The 24,371-nt window shown below is 37.9% G+C and overlaps 2 protein-coding genes across 2 annotated transcripts in view; one reads left to right on the top strand and one right to left on the bottom strand.

Moving 5' to 3' along the window:
- ss18l2 (ss18, like 2) overlaps nucleotides 1-24,371 on the top strand; it is a 692,656-nt gene that overhangs the window by 172,203 nt on the left and 496,082 nt on the right. The window lies entirely within an intron of this gene.
- Nucleotides 1-24,371, bottom strand: part of wtip (WT1 interacting protein) — a 73,882-nt gene that overhangs the window by 9,580 nt on the left and 39,931 nt on the right. Inside the window, exons 3-5 of the mRNA XM_079825804.1 lie at nucleotides 9,417-9,484; nucleotides 4,970-5,032; nucleotides 4,613-4,743 (exon numbers count right to left, since the gene is read on the bottom strand). Of these exons, the coding sequence (XP_079681930.1) occupies nucleotides 4,613-4,743; nucleotides 4,970-5,032; nucleotides 9,417-9,484 (262 nt within the window). The remainder of the gene's footprint in view (nucleotides 1-4,612; nucleotides 4,744-4,969; nucleotides 5,033-9,416; nucleotides 9,485-24,371) is intronic.

Below are 24,371 nucleotides of genomic sequence, written 5' to 3'. Positions count from 1 at the left end.
TTGCCATTGAAAATTATACAATTCTTTTTTTGTATTTTTATTTTATTCGTATTACAGTATTTCAGGTTAAAATAGAGACTAGGCCTTCAAAATATAATTTAATATAATAATATAATTTTTTTGAAGGCAGATTAGCGCCTCTTTTGGAATTATTTAAGAAATCCTGCAACCATGTGTGTAATAACTAGAGTCTCTATGGAGAGGCTTGAGAATTCCCTAGTTCTCTTTTGAACACATTTAATGATTTTTTTTATGGATTTGAATATATATAAAAAAAAAATCTCAAAGACTATTTATTATAAAGTTTTAGATATTTTTTTGTTTGTTAGAAATATAGATTTTTTTTCTGTGAATTTGTGTTTTTGTAGATTTCCCATTCATTTCCTATGGGGGTCATTTTTGACCGAAGAGCACAAGTGGGAGTATTTTTTTTTTACGACCACTTAGCATGCTCGAATCATGCCCTCAAGTTTTTTGTGTGTTTACACACCTAATGCTAGAAAAGTCACCAAGTTTCATATCATTCTGATGAAGCTGTGATTTAAAAAAAATCTAAATGTGGTTCATAGGCTCAGTTTTTCATAGGTGTGTGTGTGTGTGTGTGTGTTTGTGTGTGTGTGTGTGTGTGTGTGTGTGTGTGTGTGTGTGTGTGTGTGTGTGTGTGTGTGTGTGTGTGTGTGTGTGTGTGTGTGTGTGTGTGTGTGTGTGTGTGAGTGGATGTGTCAATATCACACTCTTGATGTTTTAGAGTGTAACCCCTTTACTGTTGTGTACTTTTTGTCAGCATTGTGCCCGATTTGTAGATTGTACACACAAATATTCTGAGAATTTGTGTTTTTGCTGATTTCCCATTCATTTCCTATGGTATGACCGAAGACAACGAACGCTACTTTTTTTTTTTTACGACCAATTAGCATGCTCGAATCATGACCCCAATTTTTTGGTGTGTTTATATACATAATGCTAGAAAAGTCACCAAGTTTCATATCATTCCGATGAAGCTGTGATTTTTAACATTTCAAAACAGAACATTTTCCGGTCAGAGATGACCGAAGAGCACCAGAGGGTTAATACTGAAGGTTTCATTTTACAGTAAATACAGTCGATAACTAAAGATGCCACCAGCTGCATTTGAATGTGATATGAGAGACATGAAAGCAGCGCCGGTCTCAGATACCCGAATGAGCCTCATTATACAGCGTTGCTATTGAAGACGGCCAGTATCAGGGAATAACTGACCTCAGAATGACCAATCAGAATCAAGCATTTCAGAGAGCCGTGCAATAGAGTGCAACAGTGACCCCGCCCCCTTTTTCAGTGGTGTTTTTTAAACTTTGTTAAAGATTTATAAGCCACGAACCTAACCAATCAGCTATGAGGTGAATCATAACATTTATAAAATTAGATTTGAAGCAAAAAAAGTTTTCGAAAATCGGACTAAAAGACAGCTTTAGTGAGGGAAAGAACTACAATCCCATGAAGCAGTCATGAAGAAATATAAAACCACTCATTTATGAATGTTGATTATGTATATAAGAACAATATATTCTAAGTTTATTGCAAAATATGCATATATACAAACATTTCCGTATTTTGAGAGCATAGGGAAAGTGACTCGTCATTTGCAGTGCTTCATGGGAGTGGGCGGAGCTTAAGAGCTATTTTGGTGCATTATGCTCGTTTCGACTCTCTGATTGGTGGAATGTTCTGTACAGCATCATGGGTAATGTAGTTTTCTGTCTATGAATGTCTCCAAACAGTTGTTCTCTTGTCTAATAACACACATCATAGGTTATTTGCAGTGCTTCACATCAAATATTAAAGCGTCTTTGGTGTTTCTATGGTTTCTACAAAATAAAACCGGAAATCGAGGGTAACGCGGGTATGATGTCACTGATAGGCGGACTCTGTGTCCTGGTTAAAATTGCTTATTTCTAGGGATGCACCGATGTATCGGCCGCCGATATTTATCGGCCGACTTTTTTTTTTTTTTTATCAATTTACAACGCAGTTCATTAATAAACCATCGGTTTGTTATATCGGCCTTTCTCATGATATAGCCGATATAACAAACCGATGGTTTATTAATGAACTGTGTGAAGGCACTGAGCTGTATAATGTCTGCTGCATAATCCAAGATTATATCGCTGCGCTGCTGTCTCTGTTTTAATGTTTATCAAACAACAAAAGACCAACAGACAAAAAAATAAATCGCTCACTACTCTTGACTAAACTTTCATAAGGATTCATCTCCGCGATGCGGACGACGCAGACAGAATCCAGTCATAAAAACGAAATTTACTGCATAATGCGGAAAGGCACGGAATGTTTTGATGAATAAATAAAACGTTGTTCAGTCACTTAAATCAATCGCGATGCATAGTTGTGTCTGTGAATATTAAGCCACTGCTTAAATATGAATCCTGCATGTTTCTCTGTCTCTGTAAATGAATAGAGACGCACGGCTTCATTTAGCCTAACGTTACCTCTTTCTCTCACACACACACACACACACACACACTGAAACTTGCGGCGTTTCTCAGCCTCTGCCACCTCAATATGAGACACGAATGCATCTCCAGTCACTTCATGAGCATTTTACCGTTTTATTCGACAAAATCTATCGTCATATCAGAACACACACAGGAACTCGAAGCACACGGCAACCCGTCAAAATAAAAGTTCAGTTTAACTAAGTAATTGTGACAGGATTAATGTTGTACAGAAGAGCTATGTCTCAATGAAATAATAATATATGAATTTAATTTATACAGTGAAGAATATGCGGTGTTATTTAACATTAAACCTACTTAAAAAGCACTGTTTATTTCATATTTTCTGTTGTGTGTATATATATATATAATATTTATGTTGGCCTGGTGAATGATAAAAGGATCCAGTGTATGTTCATTAGAAATTATTTGATAATGCAGCAATAAACTAGCTAGTAGGCTATGAGTTAATAAGGTTTTTGTTTTGTTTTTACTTTAAAAACACTATTTTAAATGACAAAATTTCAAATAAGAGGGCAAGTGACAAATATCGGTATCGGCCAATAATTTTGTTTGTAATTAATAAATTAAGTTTGTTAAAATCGGTATCAGCCCCAAAAAAATCATATCGGTGCATTCCTACTTATTTCCCTGGATTTAAACATTCTTGGAAACATTTGTGTTAATGTAAGTACACAACTCAAAACATATAACATTGTTTTAGTGGTTTTTGGATATTTTAATCCAAAAATCGTACATATTGTGCCTTTAAAGCTTTATAAGTTCTTGTTCAATATAATTTTTCCTATGGACAGGGTTCCTACACAATTTTCATTTCAAAAGACTCGAATTTCCAGACTTCCCTACAGATTTTTCCGACCATATTTAACTTGTTCTGATAAAATGTTTTCAAATTCAACTGCTAACAAGTGTTACATTCTAAAGATTTAGTATTGGCGTTTTTGCCTTTTATTAGGATAGGAAAGTAGCTAGACAGGAAGTAAGGAGGGAGAGAGAGGGGGGCGGGATTGGGAAAAGTCCATGAGGCAGGACTCGAACTCGGGTCTCCCGAAGCACAACAGCACTACATGGCGACGCAATTACCCACAATGCTATCGGCGCCGACAAGTATGTTACACTCTGAGTCAAAACCTCTATGTAGGCTATCTAATATTTAGAAATCCTATATTAAAATATTGCCTTTTGTGACCTTAACGATCAAAATGCTAAATCAGTCACAATTTTTTTAAAGGGTTATTAATTTACCCAAAAATGACATTTCTATTATAATATACTTACCCTCATGTCATTCTAAACTAATAAGACTTGTGTTAATCTTGGAAATCTTGGACACATGAAGATATTTAAAGGATTAGTTCACCTCAAAATGAAAATGTCCTAATCATTTACTCACCCCAATGCCATACAAAATGGCACCAACTCAAAAACTTAATTTATCTTTCACTGAAGAAAGTAAGGCATGGATATGTTGGATGGCATTGAGGTGAGTAAATGATTAGGACATTTTCATTTTGGGGTGAACTAGTCCTTTAATAAAGGGACTAAAACATCTCAGATTTTAAATATAAAAAAATATTAATATAATAAAGTCTTATGGTTTTGAAAGACATGGGGGTGAATAAATGACAAATTTTCATTTTGTGTATACTATTCCTTTAAGAACTCCACCATCGACTAATTTTATCCTCAAACCCAACTTGCTTTCTCAAACTACAAAGTGCTGTTAACCACTGTTGAACACAGGTCTGACCTTTACTGCTAGGCTACAAGTTTTTCATTCATTGAAAAAAACAACTGTGTATATATTTATTATATACATTTATAAATTATTAATTTTATATTTAGAAAATGAAATAGGGACAATAGTCTGGAAACAAATAATTTTCCATACTCTGATTTATTTTTTCCATACTTTTCCAGACCTGGAAATTACTCAAATTAAATTCCATACTTTTCCAAACCCCGTAGGAACCCTGTATGGAGAAAAAATTAGTTTTTTTCTTCTGGAACCCGAATGATGCTCTCTATAATAATGATAGATGTTATGAATATTCATGATTATGCACAAACACCTTGTCTATGAGATATAAAACCCTCACGTGTGGTAGTCTTTCACACAGTAGATGTTGTTTTCCACATCCACGGTGAAGGGAACGCCATCCAGACCCTCCTTACACACCACACAGCGGAAACAGCCCGGATGATACGACTTTCCCAGAGCCTGCAGGATCTACAACACACACACACACACACACACACACACACAGGTGAGATGCAGCACTAATGAGGCACAATAACATCGTTTCTGTATCTAAGTATAGACAAACACTACTGAGCCGGAGTATTTTTAAGAGATTATGCTGCTTTGATAATCCATTTTAAAACGGTAAAACTAATTTAAGTTACAAAAGATCCTTCCTCTGAGAAGAATATTAATAGTAAAAGTGAAATCTTACCATCTCCATGATGAGGTGACCACACACAAAGCATTTCTCCGCTGTCTGCTGGAATCCCGAATACTACAGAAGAAAACACCACAGCTCAGATGCAAGTGTTTCTTTGCAACATACACTACCCTTCAATAGTTTGAGTGACTTATGATCAATTTAACGCATCCTTGCTCAAAAAAACTAGCTTCAAACTTTTAAACAAAACTGTTTTTGTCCAAATGCATGTAAATTAAATTTACAGCAGAGTCATAAATGCATTTTTCAAGTGCACAATCATTTAGAAGTTTTGAGATATTTGTCCTTTTTTCTCTATTAATGCTTTAACATGGCAAAGGCAAATATTATGCAAGAAGAAATAAGTTATAATAATTTTTAATACAAATAAATTTACCTTATGAACATCAAGGTTTCAGGTTAAATTTACATTAGTGTATAAGGGAAGTTTTTCTCAATTTCAAACATTTTACATTTCAGCAGTGTGTTAATTATTAAAGAAGAATGAAATGAGTTTATGATAAATTATAGTACGTCACACCGCTTCATGTTTCATGTCAACTACCCAAACGCAAAACTATACAAGATGAATCATTTGTTGTATTACTAATTTGTAAATCACACTGGATTTAAGCATCGGATAAATGATTAAATGTAAATATACACTAAATAATATGAATGTATAAATAAATATAATATTATACATATATTTATATAAATATAAAAAATATTTTAAAAGTGTAAAATATCTAAAAAGACACAAAAAATATTAAACTAATATTATATAATAAATAATATAATATATGATAAATTATAGCATGTCACACTGAGTCACCTTTCATGTCAACTTCCAAATGCAAAAACTAATATAAAATGTATATATAATAGAAATAAATATAATTTATAAATAATATATTCTACATATATTTATATAAATATACAAAATTGGACATGTAAAATATCTAAAAAGATTAAATATTACACAAAATAATATTAAAATAATTTTATATAAAATAAATAACTAAAATATAATATAATATAATACATGATAATGTATAAATACATTATATTCACCTTTCATGTCAACTTCCTAAATGCTAAAACTAATATAAAATGTATAAATAAATATAATATATTATAATATATATTTATATGAATATAAAACATTTTTAAAGAGTAAAAAAAAACAAAAAATGAAATATTACACAAAAATATTAAAATATTATATAATAAATAATTAACTAAATTATATAATACAATATGATCAATTATAGCATGTCACACTGAGTCACCTTTCATGTCAACTTCCTAAATGCTAAAACTAATATAAAATGTATAAATAATAGAAATAAATGTCATATTATAAATAATATATTATACATATATTTATATGAATATAAAACATTTTAAAACAGTCAAAAAAATGAAATATTACACAAACATTTTTTACTAATATTATATATAATAAATAATGAACTAAATAATTATAATATAATATATGATACTGTATAATAAATTATAGTCACCTTTCATGTCAACTTCCTAAATGTTAAAACTAATATACAATGTATAAATAATGTAAATAAATATATTATACATATATTTATATAAATATAAAACATATTTTTTTAAGTGTATAATATGTAAAAAGATTAAATATTACACAAAAAATATTAAAATAATTTTAAATAATTAACTAAATAATTATATAATATGATACATTATAGCATGTCACCTTTTATGCAAAAATATTATATAAAATGTATAAATAAATATAATATTATAAATAATATATTATTTATATAAATAAAAAAAAAAATTTAAAATATCTAAAATAATTATAAAAAAACTTCCACAAATCCCTGAGCACCATCAAACTATTGAACGGGTCTGAAGGGGGCGCTGGCGCTCTGTAACACCCTATGGGGTGTGTGTATCTCCGAGACAGAGAAGGTGCATCTGATTAAACACTGAAGACATCAGCGGAGAATCCCAGATGATTCCTGAGAAGATCAACTCGACGGATTAACAGAGTGTGAGAATCGATCTGGAGGGTACCAGAGCGCTTCCTCTTCTTCAGCTAAAACCCCATCCTGAGATTAACATCATCTTCTTCACAGGTTGCATGCGTCTTAAACACAGAAACGACCCTGAGGGGAGCCATCTGTCCCGGAAAAGGGTTTTGACCTGGTTACCAGGGTGACAAGGGTTTGGAGCGCAGCCATTAGAGGAAAGATGCTCTCAAACATGCACTCTATGGAAATGAGTGGCAAAGGCCACACAGGATCGCCGGATTCTATTGTAGGAACCAAAGGCCACATTTTAACGACGTGGAACTTTCCGTCCGGCCGTGGATCTCGGCTCTATTCCCGACTGATGACATCACTGCTCGCCACTCTTTTCATCCGTGTGTGTGTGTGTGTGTGTGTGTTAATTGTGGAGCGAGGACCAGCAGGTGGGGTTGGGAGGGACTGATCAATACCAGGAAACCCCCGTCCCATCAGACAGACCATCTGCCGGACCCCCGGGGGTCACGTCAACACAAGTGCGGATTGGGGTCAATCGGGAATCTATGAAGTGGCTGACCGATATGATAACAATGCTGATATCCATTCTAGGTTGTCAGTAGCCAACTATACAGAAAATAAAAAAATATACACACTTTTCTTTTCTAAATAGTGGCCATAAAAATGGCAAATATGGACCAATTAATTGTTTTGGGACGCCTGCCTTGACATGCACATGAACTTTAATCCGTAGGGTTTAATATGGAGTCGCCCACCCTTTGCATCTCTAACAGCTTCAGCTCTAACTGGGACGGCTTTCCGCAAGGTTTAGGAGTGTGTTTATGGGGAATCTTCTAGAAGCGCATTTGTGAGATGTTGGACGAGAAGGCCTGGCTCTCAGTCTCCGCTCTAAGGTGTTGAGGTCAGGACTCGAGTTCCTCCACACCAAACTCGCTCCTCATGTCTTTATGGAGACGCTTTGTGCACTGGTCAGTCATGCTGGGACAGGAAGGGGCCGTCCCCAAACTGATCCCGCAAAGTTGGGAGCATGAAATTGTCCAAAATGTCTTGGTGAAGCGTTAAGAGTTCCTTTCACTGGAACTAAGGGGCCAACCGCTGAAAAACAACCCCATCCCATAATCCCCCCTTCACCAAACTTTACACTTGGCACAATGCAGTCAGGCAAGTCCCGTTCTCCTGGCAACCGCCAAACCCAGACTCCTCCATGGGATTGTCAGACAGAGAAGCGTGATTGGTCACTCAGAGAACGAGTCTCCACTGCTCTAGAGTCCAGTGGCGGCGCGCTTTACCCCACTGCATCCCACGCTTTGCATTGCTCTTGGTGATGTAAGGCTTGGATGAGCTGCTCGGCCATGGAAACCCATTCCATGAAGCTCCACACACTGATCTTGAGCTCATCTGAAGGCCACAGGAGTTTGGAGGTCTGATCTCTTGACTCTGAGGAAAGTTGTGACCCTCAGCATGCGCTGACCCCGCTCTGTGATTTCACTTCGTGGCTGAGTTGCTGTTGTTCCCAATCGCTTCCACTTTGTTATAACACCACTAACAGCTGAGCGTGGAATATTTAGGATAATATTTGGACTTATTGCACAGGTGGCCACCGATCACTTGAGTTCTCTGAGCTCCTGAGAGCGGCCCATTCTCTCACTAATGTGTGTAGAAGCGTCTGCTTGATTTATACACCTGTGGCCATGAAGGGATTGAACACCTGAACTCAGTGATTTGGAGGCGTGTCCCAATACTTTTGGCAATATAGTGTATCTCATCTGCCCGTACTCTCAGGACTGTCACAGTAACAGAGGCAGATTTAACACAGGAAGTTGATTCCTGCTTGATGGACCTATCTTCCCATCTCTCCTGACGTGTGTGTGTGTGTGTGTGTGTGTGTGTGTGTGTGTGTGTGTGTGTGTGTGTGTGTGTGTGTGTGTGTGTGTGTGTGTGTGTGTGTGTGTTTGGCTTTAGGCATTGGAGTGAATTGGGGAGGTGGGCGCAGCCACAGCATCTGTTCTCCCAAGAGACTTTGACATCCATCCATCCACTAATGAGCGCTAATCAATACAACCCCACTCTCCGCCTCCCTCTTAGGAAGCATTAAATTAAATGAAGCGTTGCAGATATTAAGTTGAGACACTACAGCTGGTGTAACCCTAACCCTACAGCAGGACTTCAAAGGAGGACAGAAATGAGGACAGAACCACATCAGCAAAAGCAGAACAATCCGTGACAGGGACACATACTGCCTGTTTTAATGGATTAATGCTTCACATTGTGTCAGAATTACTGTAATTATGAGATTAAAAGCTACTTGTATGCTTGCGTTCAAGAATGACTAATTTCTATAGCAAGTATTAGCCAAATAATGTGGCTTTGTTGTCAAGGATTGGGGAAAAAAACGTAATTATTTTACTAGCGAATGCAAATCTGGTACTCACCAGGAAGTCCTCTTCACAGTACACCTTTCCGTTAACATTATAGAAAGCCTTTCCTCGTAGCCTCCGTCCTGCGGGAACAAAAAGATCAAAATATGCTAAGTTTCATCTTACATGCTGCATAAAATGTTCCATGAGCTTCGACAACAAGACATTATTTTTAATTGGCAAACATCAAATGATTGAAAGGATGAAATGTTTTATCTTTGATGCGTGTTAAGTGAACAGCTGTGCTCATTCCCACAACACAAACAAACTCGCAAAACCACCAGCGTCTGATGTGTAATGCACACAGAAATTCATCAAATCTGTCTGGATGGCTTTACGCCGCCTTCACATTGGCATTAGGCATAGGTTCACAACCTGATTGGTCGGCTTGTATGACGTACATTTCGTGACGAAACTTACCGAACACCCAAATCAATGTTGTGTGCGGCTAAATGCGTTCGTTGCTACATTAGGGCTCGACTGTGCAAGTATTTCATTACATTTACATTTACATTTATGCGTTTGGCAGACGCTTTTATCCAAAGCGACTTACATTGCATTCAAGGTACACATTTGACATTTTGTCTGTTCTTGCTTTCCCTGGGAAATCGAACCCATGACCTTGGTGTTGTTAGCGCCACGCTCTACTGTATGAGCTATAGGAAAGCTATTTCACTCGCATTTGTGACTAAAAATAGATGTGTGCGAACTGTACAATGTATTTTGGAGCACGTCTGCGAATAAAAAAATCCCTGCAGATCAGTTTTCTAATGGTGCGTTCACACCGGACGGCGAATGACGCGATTTGCGCAAGTAATTTACATGTTAAGTCAACGCAAAGACGCGAAAAGACATTCTGCGGTGCGATTCGCGCAAATGACACAACAAATGGTGCGAATCGCCAGAGTTGAAAAATCTGAACTTTGGCGGATATTCGCACCACGTTAACCAATCAGGAGCTTGCTCTATCAGTGACAACAATGAGGATAAAATCTGGTTTATATTAATCATATATTAATATCTGGTTCAGACAAGTGTGCATATGATTATCACTGTGATAACATTAAATGACATGAAACACAACCCAGTCTCTTTTTGTTAAATGCTTATGTATGATCAATAATACAAAAGTATAAGTAAAAGGTATAAGAAGCTATACATGAAACAAGCAAACAATTCAGTCAAATATTCAAAGTCAGTGCTAGTCGGCTACAACGGTAACGTAAAGTTAAATAGCCTTAAGATAAAAAAGTTATGAAACTTCACTTTGCCCTCAACCTAAACGATTTGCCAGGGAACAAATTATAGATCCATGAGAGCAAAGATCGGCCGTTACATCTACACAAGACGAATTATAGCTGAAGATGCCACAGAGACATCAGAGCCAGCGGCAGACGGCAGAAGGACTGGCCGAGGAAAGGCTGCTCTCGCCGGGGTTAATGAGCACCGCTGATCCACTGGAGCTCACAACTCCACAAAACGCCAGATAAAATGTTCAAATAGGCACTCTCTTTATAAATAAACCACAGATTTGAGCTTTAAACCACTACATTATCGCCTGAAAAAGTCTTAAAACTACATTTTGCCACACATTAACAGTAGATTTTAACAAAAAAAGACGTGTAAACACAGCCCATGTCAGCCATTTTGTAACGAGACGAGCCGGCTGGCAGAAGCCCCTCCCATGGCGCGAATTCAACTTTGCGCAAATTAATCCGGTGTGAACGCTACATTAAAAGTGAGATCATAAAAAGTCTTCAATACCTTAAATGGTATAACAAGCGTCTTAATGATGGTGCGTTCACACCAGACGCGAATTAAGCGCTGTTGTGTGTTCTACAGGCTCGCACTTCACCATCAATGAATAGCGCACATTTATGCCAAGCGAATGCTTATGAACTAACGCTGATCAACTATAACAATGTTTACTTTACAGTGTTTATATATTTTGACAGGCTTTTAGATGCGCGCGCTCTGAAAAGCGCATGTTAAAAACGCGCACGCGAATGAAACCGGCAAGGCTTTAAAACACATGCAAATAATGAACTTTGGTGATTGTGAATAACTCTAGTGTTCCGTGAGTATAACTCCACCACTAACGTGTGATGTGAATGTATGTCGCGTTGTTCAGTATTGGGATGGAGGCAAATTATAGAATTTGTAGAAAAATAATTAATTAAATGTGAAACCGAAAAAAACGCAATTCACAAGCGCGTATTGAACCGTGAATGCCGTACCGAACGGTTCAATATTATATTGAGAATTGTGGCATCCCTAATATATATATAAATAAAGGCAGAAATAGCTAGTTGTGCCTCTAAAGTTTCAATTTAGGAGCACAGGTGCTCCTTGGGAAAAAAGTAAGTGCCAAAAAAATGTGTAAAGGAGTCAAAACAGCGTCAGGAATCCCAAACCAAGATGTACTGTGAGGAGACGCGGTTCTGACGCCTGTACCGAACTGTGATGGGCAACATCACGACCAGGGTGGGAAATTAGCACCCGCCCCCAGCCAATGGCGGTTACTTTGCCTTGTATACCAGCCACAGTGGTGGGTGGATTGAATTGAAAAACATGTTTTTATTGGTTACTACTTAAAACATTCCTTGTAACGGATTGGACAGCTTTTGTCAAAGAATGCTGTTGCTAGTAACAACAATGCACTTATGTCGAGTAACTCATTTGATTGGTTTCAGCGCTGAGCCGATACAGACGAAAGGAAAATGATTGGTTAAAAAATGTGTCGACATATCCCCGGTATTAAGAGGCCCACCGCGGAGTCAGCATCTTACTCTTGCTGTTCACTTTTCATAGGCCTAATCAACATATGAAATTAAAATAATAATATTATAGGCTAAAATTTAAACAGCCTAACTATGAAACTAAATAGGCTATGGTTTATTTAACCGTCTGTCTGGCGAAGGCGCCGGCGCGTTCTGATGGATTTTTTCCTTTATGACAGCGGAATATTACAGATAAGTGCAAGACATAATTATAAACTATAAATTGTCTACTTTTATTTGTGTACACAATACCAACAAAGGCCGTGGACTGAGGGAACGGATTCATTTGCACTCCACTCCAAACGCTGTCTCGATTTTCAAAAATGTATTTTGTTTCAAAATTTTTTGTAGAAAGCCTTGCTTTAAAGTGAATTTCGTTTTGGATAAATTGTATCTTAATTTTAATCGATGTTTCATCAACCAATTACCCGGATTTATTAAATAAGAAGCAAATAGACTATAGCAGACAATAATCGTGACATGAAGGCGCGGGAACGAACACTTGCGTTGCGCATGAACTGGAGCGCGTCTCATAAATAATCCAAAACTCAGCGTATAGGCTACTTCTCACAGACATGAGAAATATGTGTATAAAAGCTCGAAATGTCCTCTTTTAAACGATTACGAAACAATTCTAAACGAAAAGAAAGCAAAGCACACTGTTCACATGAAGCTCATGACTGGCTGTTCTGTTCAGATGCTGCGAGTTTCATCACTGCCTGTGCTGTGAGTTTAACCTGCATTAGACTAATCCTGACTCCTGAGTATTTCATTTAAGTTGCATACATTTTGTTCTTGCTCTGATGTGAAATTTGTAGCCATTTTGCACTTTGACAGCCAGTTTGAGATATAGGCTATATTTGAGTACAGTGTGTGTGATAGTTTACAAAATCAAATGATTCTGACAGTTTTTGCCATGGAAATGACTCGGAAAAAAAGTGTCTCAATCAACCTGAATTGAACTATCGGTAAGCCCCGCCCCCCTTAGTTACTGTTGCTAACTCGGACAAACAAACGGAGTTGCTATATCTTACAATGTACAGCTGTCAGTGTGAAAACTTTATCCCAAGATGTTTTTGGACACAGATAGAGATGGTGGTCCAGTGGGTTAAACCATGGAACTTATATGCAGAAGGTTGCTGGTTCGATCCCAGCGGTTTACTCCATGTTGCTCCAGGGGTATTGTCCCTGAAATAAGGGTCGCTAGTTTCTGTAATTGTCACTGTAAGTCGCTTTGGATAAAAGCATCTGCCAAATGCATAAATGTAAAAATGTAAAATTAACACACCCTTAGAATCCGTGTGCAATACCAGCCTAAAAACAAATGCAAACTGTGGCTGGTTATTTACCATGTCGGCCAGACTGTTTCTGTCTAAATAGGCGTTTCCTGGACAGTTTATGTCGGAGTCTAACTGAACGAGAGTAAGACCTCTGTATCGTATTCAAACACACACACACACACACACACACACACACGAGTTCATAAATCAGTCTGACCCCTTTCCCCGTCCCTTAATTTACAGCGCTCAAGGCAGACATCTCGTTTCTTTTCACCACCGCAAAATTTATGCACTTGCCACATTCAAACACCCAGTGGCCCGACAGAGAAGCGAACACTCGACGTGATTCAGAGCGATAAAGATTCATACACACACAGACAAGAGCGAAGACTTTCAATTAGGGGTGCAAACACACGATTTACACCTGCTGGACCATATAAAACTGTATTTGAGCATTTAGTGCATGTTAGTAGATCAAATGTATGTCAACCAAACCATTATTCTTTGTTCGTTTCAAATTTAAATGTTTAATGTATATGCAAAAAAGTGCATAGTGCTGCTAATTTTATTTGTTTGTTGGTGAAATGATTTCAGTGTGTGCATCAGTGCTTTTTGAACATTTCTTTAACAACACCGTGATAATATTGATCATTTTGGTCACTATAATCGTGTACCCTAGCAATACTGGTGCAATTTGGGTCAAGAACCACTCCAAATATCCTCAGAAAATCCTTTTTTTTAAACTGAGATGGCAAAGTTAGATGTGGCGGTTTGTATACGTGTGTAAACACAACAAACGACGTTGAGATCACTGAGATTTCTGGTGCTGACAAATGTCTGGGGAGGGCCAGAATCTGAACACAAAAAGAGAGAGAGGTCTGAGTAAACGGGGACATTCTTTCGGCCTGAGGTCACCGGCTGGTCCCAGTGTCCCCCTCCACCACCAAACACACACACACACACACACACACACACACAGAGAGAGAGAGAAAGGGGGGAAGGGACGGACGGCTAGATTCCTCCAGGCTTTGTCAAAGACTGCGGCCACAGTCAACTACATCTCCCCTGCAAAACACTGAGATCTGCATCAAACTAACTTCATTTGTGGCAAATGTGTAGCTCTTGAGGAGGCAAAATCCTCACCGTTTCTTTTTTTACAGTTTTTCTCAGTCGCTTTGGTACATTTCTCAGATCAGAATTGAAATTCTCAAAGCTACCTGTTCAATCTTCACATCATTGTGTCACTTGTGCACATCAAAAAAGCAGTTTCTCATTTCTTTGAACAAGTTGCAAATGCTTTGGTACATCCATGCAAATGATTATGTACAATTCTCTGCATTATCAGTTGCTTATGTCATGTTGATCAAAATGTATTATAATGGGTCTCTGTTGAATAGTCTCACCCCCACAACATTTAGGCATTAGTTCATAGCAGAAGTCTTTACATGCAAAATGGTTGAACAAGTTGTCATAAAATGTCAAGCATATTTCTATACATTTCCGTTAGACGTTCACATTTCTACTTTTGTTTTTCAGTTTTTTTTTCTCTTTGTGCTATGCAGTGCTGTCTTTTCCTTTCTGTATCGCAATGACATGGTCTGTCAACAAATTACAGTGCAAACAGTAAAAGCATAAATGTGAATCTTGTCCAGTCTCTTGCATTCAAACTCCCACATACACTGAGGTGTAACCTACAATTTACAATAATTGTCATCAAAACTTTAGCCATATTTACATCAGAACATCCCTCCAGAGTACAGTTATATTGACAACATGACTTAGCAATTTGACTGTGTTATTCATACACAATGACACAAGGACTGTCATTCTGATGGCACTGACATGTTCATTGACACAGATATTTACTTTTGAGAGATGAACTAAGGATTTTGAGCAAGAGACTGGCTTTTGCATCCATGGTGTTTTGCTATTTGTACGAATTGTTTTGAGAAATGCACTTGCTGTTTTGCATATATCGAGGATGATTTGAGAAATGTACCAAAGCGACTGAGAAAAACTGTAATAAATCAAATGTAAATTCATGTCCCAGTTACACTTAGTGATTTGTTCCAGTAACATTTTTTTTGCCATGCTGGTTGAAAGTCTCTTCACATCCTGATAAAGTGATAGATAGATAGATAGATAGATAGATAGATAGATAGATAGATAGATAGATAGATAGATAGATAGATAGATAGATAGATAGATAGATAGATAGATAGATAGATAGATAGATAGATAGATAGATGGATAGATGGATAGATGGATGGATGGATGGATGGATGGATGGATGGATGGATGGATGGATGGATGGATGGATAGATAGATAGATAGATAGATAGATAGATAGATAGATAGATAGATAGATAGATAGATAGATAGATAGATAGATAGATAGATAGATAGATGGATAGATATCACTAGTGTGTGCAGGACACTATAGATCATTTCTGTAAGTGAGGAGAGCAAAATAAAGTAAACTGTGACATATTATACCCACAAACTCTTCATACAGTGACTAGCTGTAAAACATTTCAGACACTTTGAGCTGAGCATGTTTTGCTGAAGTGTTTTGTCTTTAATTGCTAATGTGACCTTTGACACCACAGACTGAACACACTAGCCACGTTTACATGCGCACTTTTTTGTCATCCTGATTAAAATCATTCCGATCGAAAGATTCGGTGGACTGTTTACATGAGACGTTATCTAAACCGATTTGGTGTTTACATGTGCTGACTTTCAGTCGGGATCATTTTGTGACATGCGCACACAGTTTGTCTGCCGCCTCAGATTCGTTACGTATCGTGGATCAATAGTTCTGTGTTGGTAATTTTTATATTTATTTATTTTTCTGTGGGCGGACATGCAGTAGTTTAACCTAATTTATGTCCTATACAGTGGCTATTTCAACAGCTGTGAATGATGAATGCGGAATCAAAAATGAATTCAATTCATTTATTTTGAAAAACACAAAATTAACAATAAAATGAACTCAAATTATTAATAAAAACATAGGATATACGGTAAAACATGAATGAAAGCATTCAAGACGTGTTCAGCATCATTACTAGTAGTACTAAACATTTATATTTCAGATGATTAAGGAAAGATACCATAATCACAAAGGTATAAATATTAACAAAAATAATTAAAGTAACGTAAGACCGTGGCTAATGTTACTTAACCAATTTGAAGCAGTTGTTGAACTTTTTTTTTATACCTACGAGAAACAGAGAAATATCGACACGTCCTCTCCAGCAGCTTGAATGTTCCCCGTTGAAATGGCAGCTCTCAACGGCCACCAGGATTTATACAGTTTTATAAAAGCTATTCATTATTTGTTGTAAAGTGTAAGAATCACCTCAGAAAAATGAATTCTTCTGTCAGGCGCAGTTAAAGCCTAGGACAAACGCTGTCAAGATGAGATGCTGTAGCCAGGCTATGTCTGTGTCATTATTCCAACATCATGTTCATAACATGTTACGAAATAAAAAGTTTAATACCTCAGAAAAATGAACTTTCCTCTCTTGTCAACATTAGCCTGGTGTGAGCGCGCGCTCTTCAGTTGAGGAGGCGCGCGCTGTATATCACGTCACAGAAAGACGGACACTCAAAGTAGGGCTGTACGATTAATCGAAAAATAACCGAAACCGACATTCAGAACCTCTAACCGACGTATTTTTCCCATGTGGGTTATTTCGGTTTTCACGAGACTCCGCCCCGTCAGTCACATCAAGTGCAGTTTGCAGGCACACACACAGATGCAGGAGCAGTTATCTGTGTTTATAGATGCCCAGAATCACTATAGTAACTGCATGTTTTACACAGTTTATACAGGTCAGTTAATTGCTGTTCTTATAGCCTACGCGCTGACACACACACACACACACACAGATGGCGCGCGCAAGCCCCGAAGCCACTTTCACTTTCGTGCTCATAAAGTTTGTCAAGTAAATGCGTTTAAACGCTTGCCAGTTTCAACATTTAAAGCAATTGTGAACTATTCAACAACAACAATACGGAAAACTTCTCCGGTCACTGCTCAGCTTTTTCAGTGACACACAGAGCCGAGCCGTGTCGCGTCTCTGATAACCCGCGCGCCCTGAAGGCAGATCTTTCACCTGCATCCTCACAAAGCTTGTCATTTGTATGTGGTTTAAGCCCTGCCAGTTTGAACATTAAAGCGAGTTTCGACCATCAGATGTGTGTTATGTTGAACTAATGCCTGATATATTTTGACAAACGTACACTCAGACAGAAGCTGTGACTAAAGTAAAGTCACTAAAGTAGCTTAGAAACTCAACAGTTATAGGCAAACATTTTAATACCTTTGAAGTACAAACCACAGCTTCATAATGAATAGAGACAGTAAGAGTAATTCACACACACAATCACTCTCTCATTAATACATTCAAATAAATGTAATGTAGGTCTACTGTGCTAATTTATCTGTATCTGATGTACAACAAGCAGAAATCTGCCCTATAGACAATAACAGCTGAAAGTGAACCGTTTCCTTCAAGTATTTTAAAATCACAATGCACTTTTTCATTAGAAATAAAAATTCCACCTTTAATAGTAGAAAATATTTACAGTACAAACCTTATCAGTGAACTTACTCAAAAACCTTATGAGGGCAAAAAAATAAAAAAATAAATAATCGTTCATTAATCGTAATCGAGGTCAAATGTTCAATTAATCAAGGTTTTTATTTTTGGTCAAATCGTTCCAGCCCTAACTCAAAGTAATCGGATCAGGTCGTTTACATAGTGGAATTTTTCGTTTGATCGGTTCATGAAAAGGTTGATCCCATCCCTCTCAAACCCATTACAATTTCATTCGGTTTGGGCATTTTTATTCTGATTGAGGTGTTTATATGGAGCATTTTCATTCGGATTGGACTTTTAAACCGATTACAGTGCTCCATGTAAATGCACCTACTGAAGTTCTGTACTGCTCATTGGTTGAGCTAAACTGGTATTATCTGATTGTGTTCTTAAATCTAACAGCTGATTGGTTGATTGTGATCCATTACATCCCTTTCTATCTGACATTATCAAGATTAATTTGTTCTGACAGTTTAATTGACTGTTCGCAAAGACCCGCCCCCTTTAGTTACTGTTGCTATGTCCGACAAGCCATGGCGCTCTCACACCACACACACACACGTTCTCACGTAGAGAAAATGCATCGCAGAGCAAAGAGGACACTGACAACACGCCAAGAGACAGGACAGTAAGTTACCTTTTTTTTAAAAGAAATTTAAACAGTAAATAGCGTTTTGTGGCTCTTTAATGTGTCGTGATCGCCTCTGTTAAAGCTGCTCGTGAACCGATTATCTCTTCTTTCTAGTTCATTGATAAGCACGAAATAAACATGAATGAACACTAAAAGAAATGTCATTTAAACCGCGGAAAGACGTCAATACACACAGTTTTTCCACGTTCAAGTCCACTGACGTTAATCTCCTAACCCTCCTGACTGCTTTGTCGGACAAAACGGCAGATACGGCGATGTGATTGGTCAGATCGCCTGTCAATCAAACTTGCGGCGAAGAGTTCTTGTCATATTTTACTAGCATTTACTAACAATGTCTAAAAGCTGATATGTGACAAAGTGTACAGCAAACAAGCTAAAGAAACCCAGAACCAAAAACCCAGAAGTTTTTATAAGCTGTTGACCCAAAAAACGAGCATTTAAGGACAAAAAAAGTGGATACAAAGTGGACAGAGTGCGACGCTGAGAACTACACCCACTAGAGTTGAACAGAGACAGGAAATATAAACCTGACATTTGGATATTTGACTTAACAGTGTCAACATGTTTACTGCACACATACGCATACTGAGACATACTGAGTGTCAGGATCCCAAAATGTACCCATCCTTCTGCTGAAGCTTCACGTCTTATTGCTTTTATCCACTTTTGTCTCCTTAAACGCTTGTTTTTTTCGCCGAAATGAATCTGTGACAGTCAGGTGGTACAGGACAGTGTTCATTAAGTTATGTTCATTATTATATTAATGTTTTGTGCTTTGAGACATGAGGTAGTTTTAGAGCGTTTTCACACCTGAAAGTCCGCACCAAGGTCCGAACCGAAGTTCATGTTTTGATACATTTTATACATTCGGTTAGTTTTGGTTTGGTTTCACATTGCAATTATGTGAGCGCACTAAAGAACTGAACATGACACACTTGCGTCCTGTCGTCATCATCTATGTGGGCGGCATCTGGACATTGATTGGTTTGTAAACGGACGAGCGTCTTTGACCAGAATGAATGAACGGACGTTGCCACTATTGAACGGTGCGCATTGCTGGACTATTTTTTTATTCGTTACGTTTAAAAGTGGACATTTCAAGCTTTATATTCACACATTTCTCATGTTTGTGAGGCAGTAGCTGAGAAGTTTCGGTTTATTTGAGACGCGCTCCAGTTCATGTGCAAGCATGTGATCGTTCACGCGATTATTGTCTGCTATAGACTATTTGCTTCTTATTTATTAAATCCAGGTAATTATCTGATTAAACGTTGATTAAAATTAAGATACAATTTATACAAAACTAAATTCCCATTAAAGAAAGGCTTTCTAAGCAAAATCATGCAAACTTTCTGGCTTCTGACATATTGCGCATATTTTCACTTTTCATAATCAAAGCCTAGATTGAATTTAAAAATAACATTATAATATTTAAACATAAACAGGAACTTCCTGTAAATGGTCTGAAAGTACGAACCATACAGAAAATGCTTTCACAGTAGAAACGAACCGAACCTTTGTTCAGTTTGATCCGGACTGAGACGACCTCTTTTCGTCGGACCAAATTTCGTCTGTTTGGTCTGGACCGTGTTATGGGGAAGGTTTCACACCTGTAATTTTGATTTGGACCAAACTGAAAAGTCCGAAAATCCGGACCAAACAAGGTAGGTGTGAAAACGCCCTAACTCTCTCGTGACGCTTTTGTTTGCGTTTATGTGTTTTGAAGGAGGCGTGGCTTTGGAGACGCTATGAAGGATCTCATGCTTTCAAAGCTAGCCTCTCCGAAAATTGCTTTCCCTACCTTTAAATAATCAATAAGAAAAGAAAACAATTCAATTTTGTTTTTTACATTAACAATGTAATTAACCCTTATGCATCCCTGGGGATGTTTTCATCCACTACGGGGTGTTTTTGAGACTTAATTTGGCCATAACTTTCTCTGTGTTTTAGCAAATGGAATGATTTTTTTATTTTTGGGAAAATGCTTTGAAAATTGCCACAAACTCAACAAAACACTGTGGGCAAATCCACTACCCTTTCATTGCCCTCGTGGCTGAAAACAGCCACTAAATTAAAATGCTGTAAAAATGTATCGGATAAATATATATATATATATATATTTTTTTTTGTTGCATAAATCTATTAATCAACCTCAGTCCTGATCAAAACTTGCCCCATTGACTTCCATTATAACCACATTTTTTGATTGCAAAGCCATGTTGATGGTTTTTGGGAAGAGGTAAAATTTGTAATTTTGTCCCCCCCCCAATTAAAGAGTTAAAATTCCCTTTTTTTTTCTCTAAAACATTTAGTAGTTTTGATCAGGACTGAGGTTGATTAATAGATTTATGCAAAAAAAATGGAAAAATCTGTTACTGTTTTCAGTCAGGGTAGTGAATTTGAAGGATGCACAAGGGTTAAAATGTATTAAAACCAAATATAAAAATCTCATCAAGTTAGTGTTTTATGTGCATTTTTAAATGTATTCCAAAATGATAACTAAAGTGACCAGGTGCAAACAGGCCCAGTGTTTTGGTATAGGGAATGCAAAAATTCACCACTATAGAAGTTTATCCAACTATGATGATTTCCGCTTCTGAGAGCCCCGGAAATGTGAAGAGAGTCCATTAACCAAAAAAGTTTTTTTGGTTATTTTTCATGCACATCCATCTCTTCTCCCCCGCTCCTCTCAGAAGAGTGTGTGGGCAGTTTAATGTCCATGGTCTGCTGTGTTAAATGCATCTTTGATTTAATTTTTACACTTGAGATGCTTCAGAATGCATGTTTCCCATGACTGTCACAGAGGCTGCGGATCTCCAGTCCTCTTCTGAACTTAATCAGAGCCGTCGACTCATGACACTCACAAACTGAGGCTGTTGTCCACTGGAAATATGTATTTTTAATGTTTTGATAGCTGAAAGATCGACACAACCTAATGGACTGTGCTTATGACAATGTGGCATCAACTCTGATTGAGGTACATAATCCCAACCAGCAGCTCTAGAATATGCACATCCCCACTAGAACACACAAAAGATACATACAAGAAAATAAACACCTGTGAAGTCTCACTTTGTCGAAGCGTTCAGAGGTCGATTTGATTTTCTCACTGACTGCCTGTACACACAGACCACATCTAAAGTGTTGTGTTAACACACACCTGCTGAGGACTGCTGGGAAATCTGCCGTGAACTTAATCAAAGATTCACAGCAGAGAGAAACGCTGAGTGCAGCACTGAAAACACTGAAACTGAGAAAATACCACGTTCAGTAGAATAATAAATATACAAACACATGGTTTAAAACAAAACAACTGATAGAAATAGGGAACGATAGAGCGATTGATACACTACCGTTCAAAACTTTTGGGGTTTTTATAATTTTTTGGAAATAAATGTATAGTTTTATTCAGCAAGGATGCATTCAATTGATCAAAAGTCACAGTAAAGACTTTATAATGTCACAAAATATTCCATTTCAAATAAATGCAGCCTTGGTGAACAGAAGAGACTTCTTTTAAAGACATTAAAAAATCTTACTAACCGCAAACTTTTGAACAGTCGTAAAGAAGATGGATGGATGGATGGATGGATGTATGGATGCATGGATGGATGGATGGATGCGTGTATGAATGGATGCATGTATGTATGGATGGATGCATGTATGGATGGATGGATGGATGGATGGATGCATGTATGGATGGATGGATGCATGCATGGATGGATGGATGCATGGATGCATGGATGCATGGATGAATGGATGGATGCATGTATGGATGGATGGATGCATGGATGCATGGATGCATGGATGAATGGATGGATGCATGTATGGATGGATGGATGGATGGATGGATGCATGGATGGATGGGTGCATGGATTGATTGATGGATGGATGGATGGATGCATGTATGGATGGATGGATGGATGCGTGGATGGATGGATGCGTGGATGGATGGATGGATGCATTTATGGATGGATGGATACATGTATGGATGGATGGATGGATGCATGCATGGATGGATGGATGGATGGATGCATGTATGCATGGATGTTATGGATGGATAGATAGATGCATGTATGGATGGATGGATGGATGGATGGTATGTATGTATGCATGCATAGATGGATGGATGGATGGATGGATGGATGGTATGTATGTATGCATGTATAGATGGATGGATTGATGGATGGATGGATGGTATGTATGTATGCATGTATAGATGGATGGATGGATGGATGGATGGATGGTATGTATGTATGCATGTATAGATGGATGGATGGATGGATGGATGGATGGATGGATGGATGGATGGATGGATGGATGGACGGATGGACGTATGTATGTATGCATGTATAGATGGATGCATGTATGGATGGATGGATGGACGGACGGACGGACGGATGGATGGTATGTATGTATGGATGGATGGATGGATGGATGGACGTATGTATGTATGCATGTATGGATGGATGGATGGACGGATGGATGGTATGTATGTATGCATGTATAGATGGATGGATGGATGGATGGATGGATGGACAGATGGACGGATGTATGTATGCATGTATAGATGGATGCATGGATGGATGGATGGATGGATGGATGGATGGATGGATGGATGGATGGATGGATGGATGGTATGTATGTATGGATGGATGGATGGACGCATGTATGTATGCATGTATAGATGGATGGACGGATGGATGGATGGATGGATGGATGGATGGACGTATGTATGTATGCATGTATAGATGGATGGATGGATGGATAGACGGATACACAGACAGATGGATGGACGGACCACGGCCAGAACGATAGATTGATAGATGCAGTGAGAACAAAGCATAACCGTGTCTCCTGATGCTGTTAGAACACACACACACACACACTCACTCTCCTTCGCACACTCACACATTCACACACTCCTATCCACAGCGAGAGAACAAGCAGTTCTTTATCATCTGCAGGTGGGTTCGCCCCAGTGCATGATGGGATACTGGAGGTGATGAGTCACCCAAAGAGTGTATGTACATGTTTGGGAATTCACATCCAGATTGTAGAGAGTGTGTGTGTGTGTGTATTCCTGTAAAGAGGGGAATTTTAGTCTGCGGTTCAGAGCATGTGCAGACCTGCTGGTCACACACATGTTCTTCTGCCACCCCTCTCACTATATACAGTATATATTCACACACACTGTCTGTCTCATCTTTTCCTCTCTTTCCCATGTTTTTTTAATGGCCATTTTATGAGCTTTACAGGCAAGACAAACATCCGTACTGACTGCATGGCCAGAGCACAAAGTGGGCCGTGAAAATAGTGAAACAAAACCTAATGCAGTCGAGTAATCTGTGCATCAGTTCAAATGAATCATCGACAAGCTATAATTATTTCCGACCTTTATAACGGTTACAGGGTGTTTGTGATGCTGTGAGTGTGTGTTTATGAGAACAGGTTATGTGAGTGAGGGTCATGGCTGATACCGAGAGAGAGAGATGGAGGAATAAAGGAGTGCATTCCTCTCTCTTTGATGAGGACGGGGCTGGTGCAGCTCTGGACGTGACAGAAAAGCTCAATTATATTCAGAGAGAAACACACAGACAGCCAGAAGAGCATCAACAACTGTCTCTAACATAGATAGATATTCAGAT

Source organism: Gobio gobio (assembly GCF_949357685.1).
Source record: "Gobio gobio genome assembly, chromosome: 9".
In the NCBI taxonomy this organism is placed as follows: domain Eukaryota; kingdom Metazoa; phylum Chordata; class Actinopteri; order Cypriniformes; family Gobionidae; genus Gobio; species Gobio gobio.
Note: the sequence above shows the minus strand (reverse complement) of the source record. Positions and strands in the feature narration are given on the sequence as shown.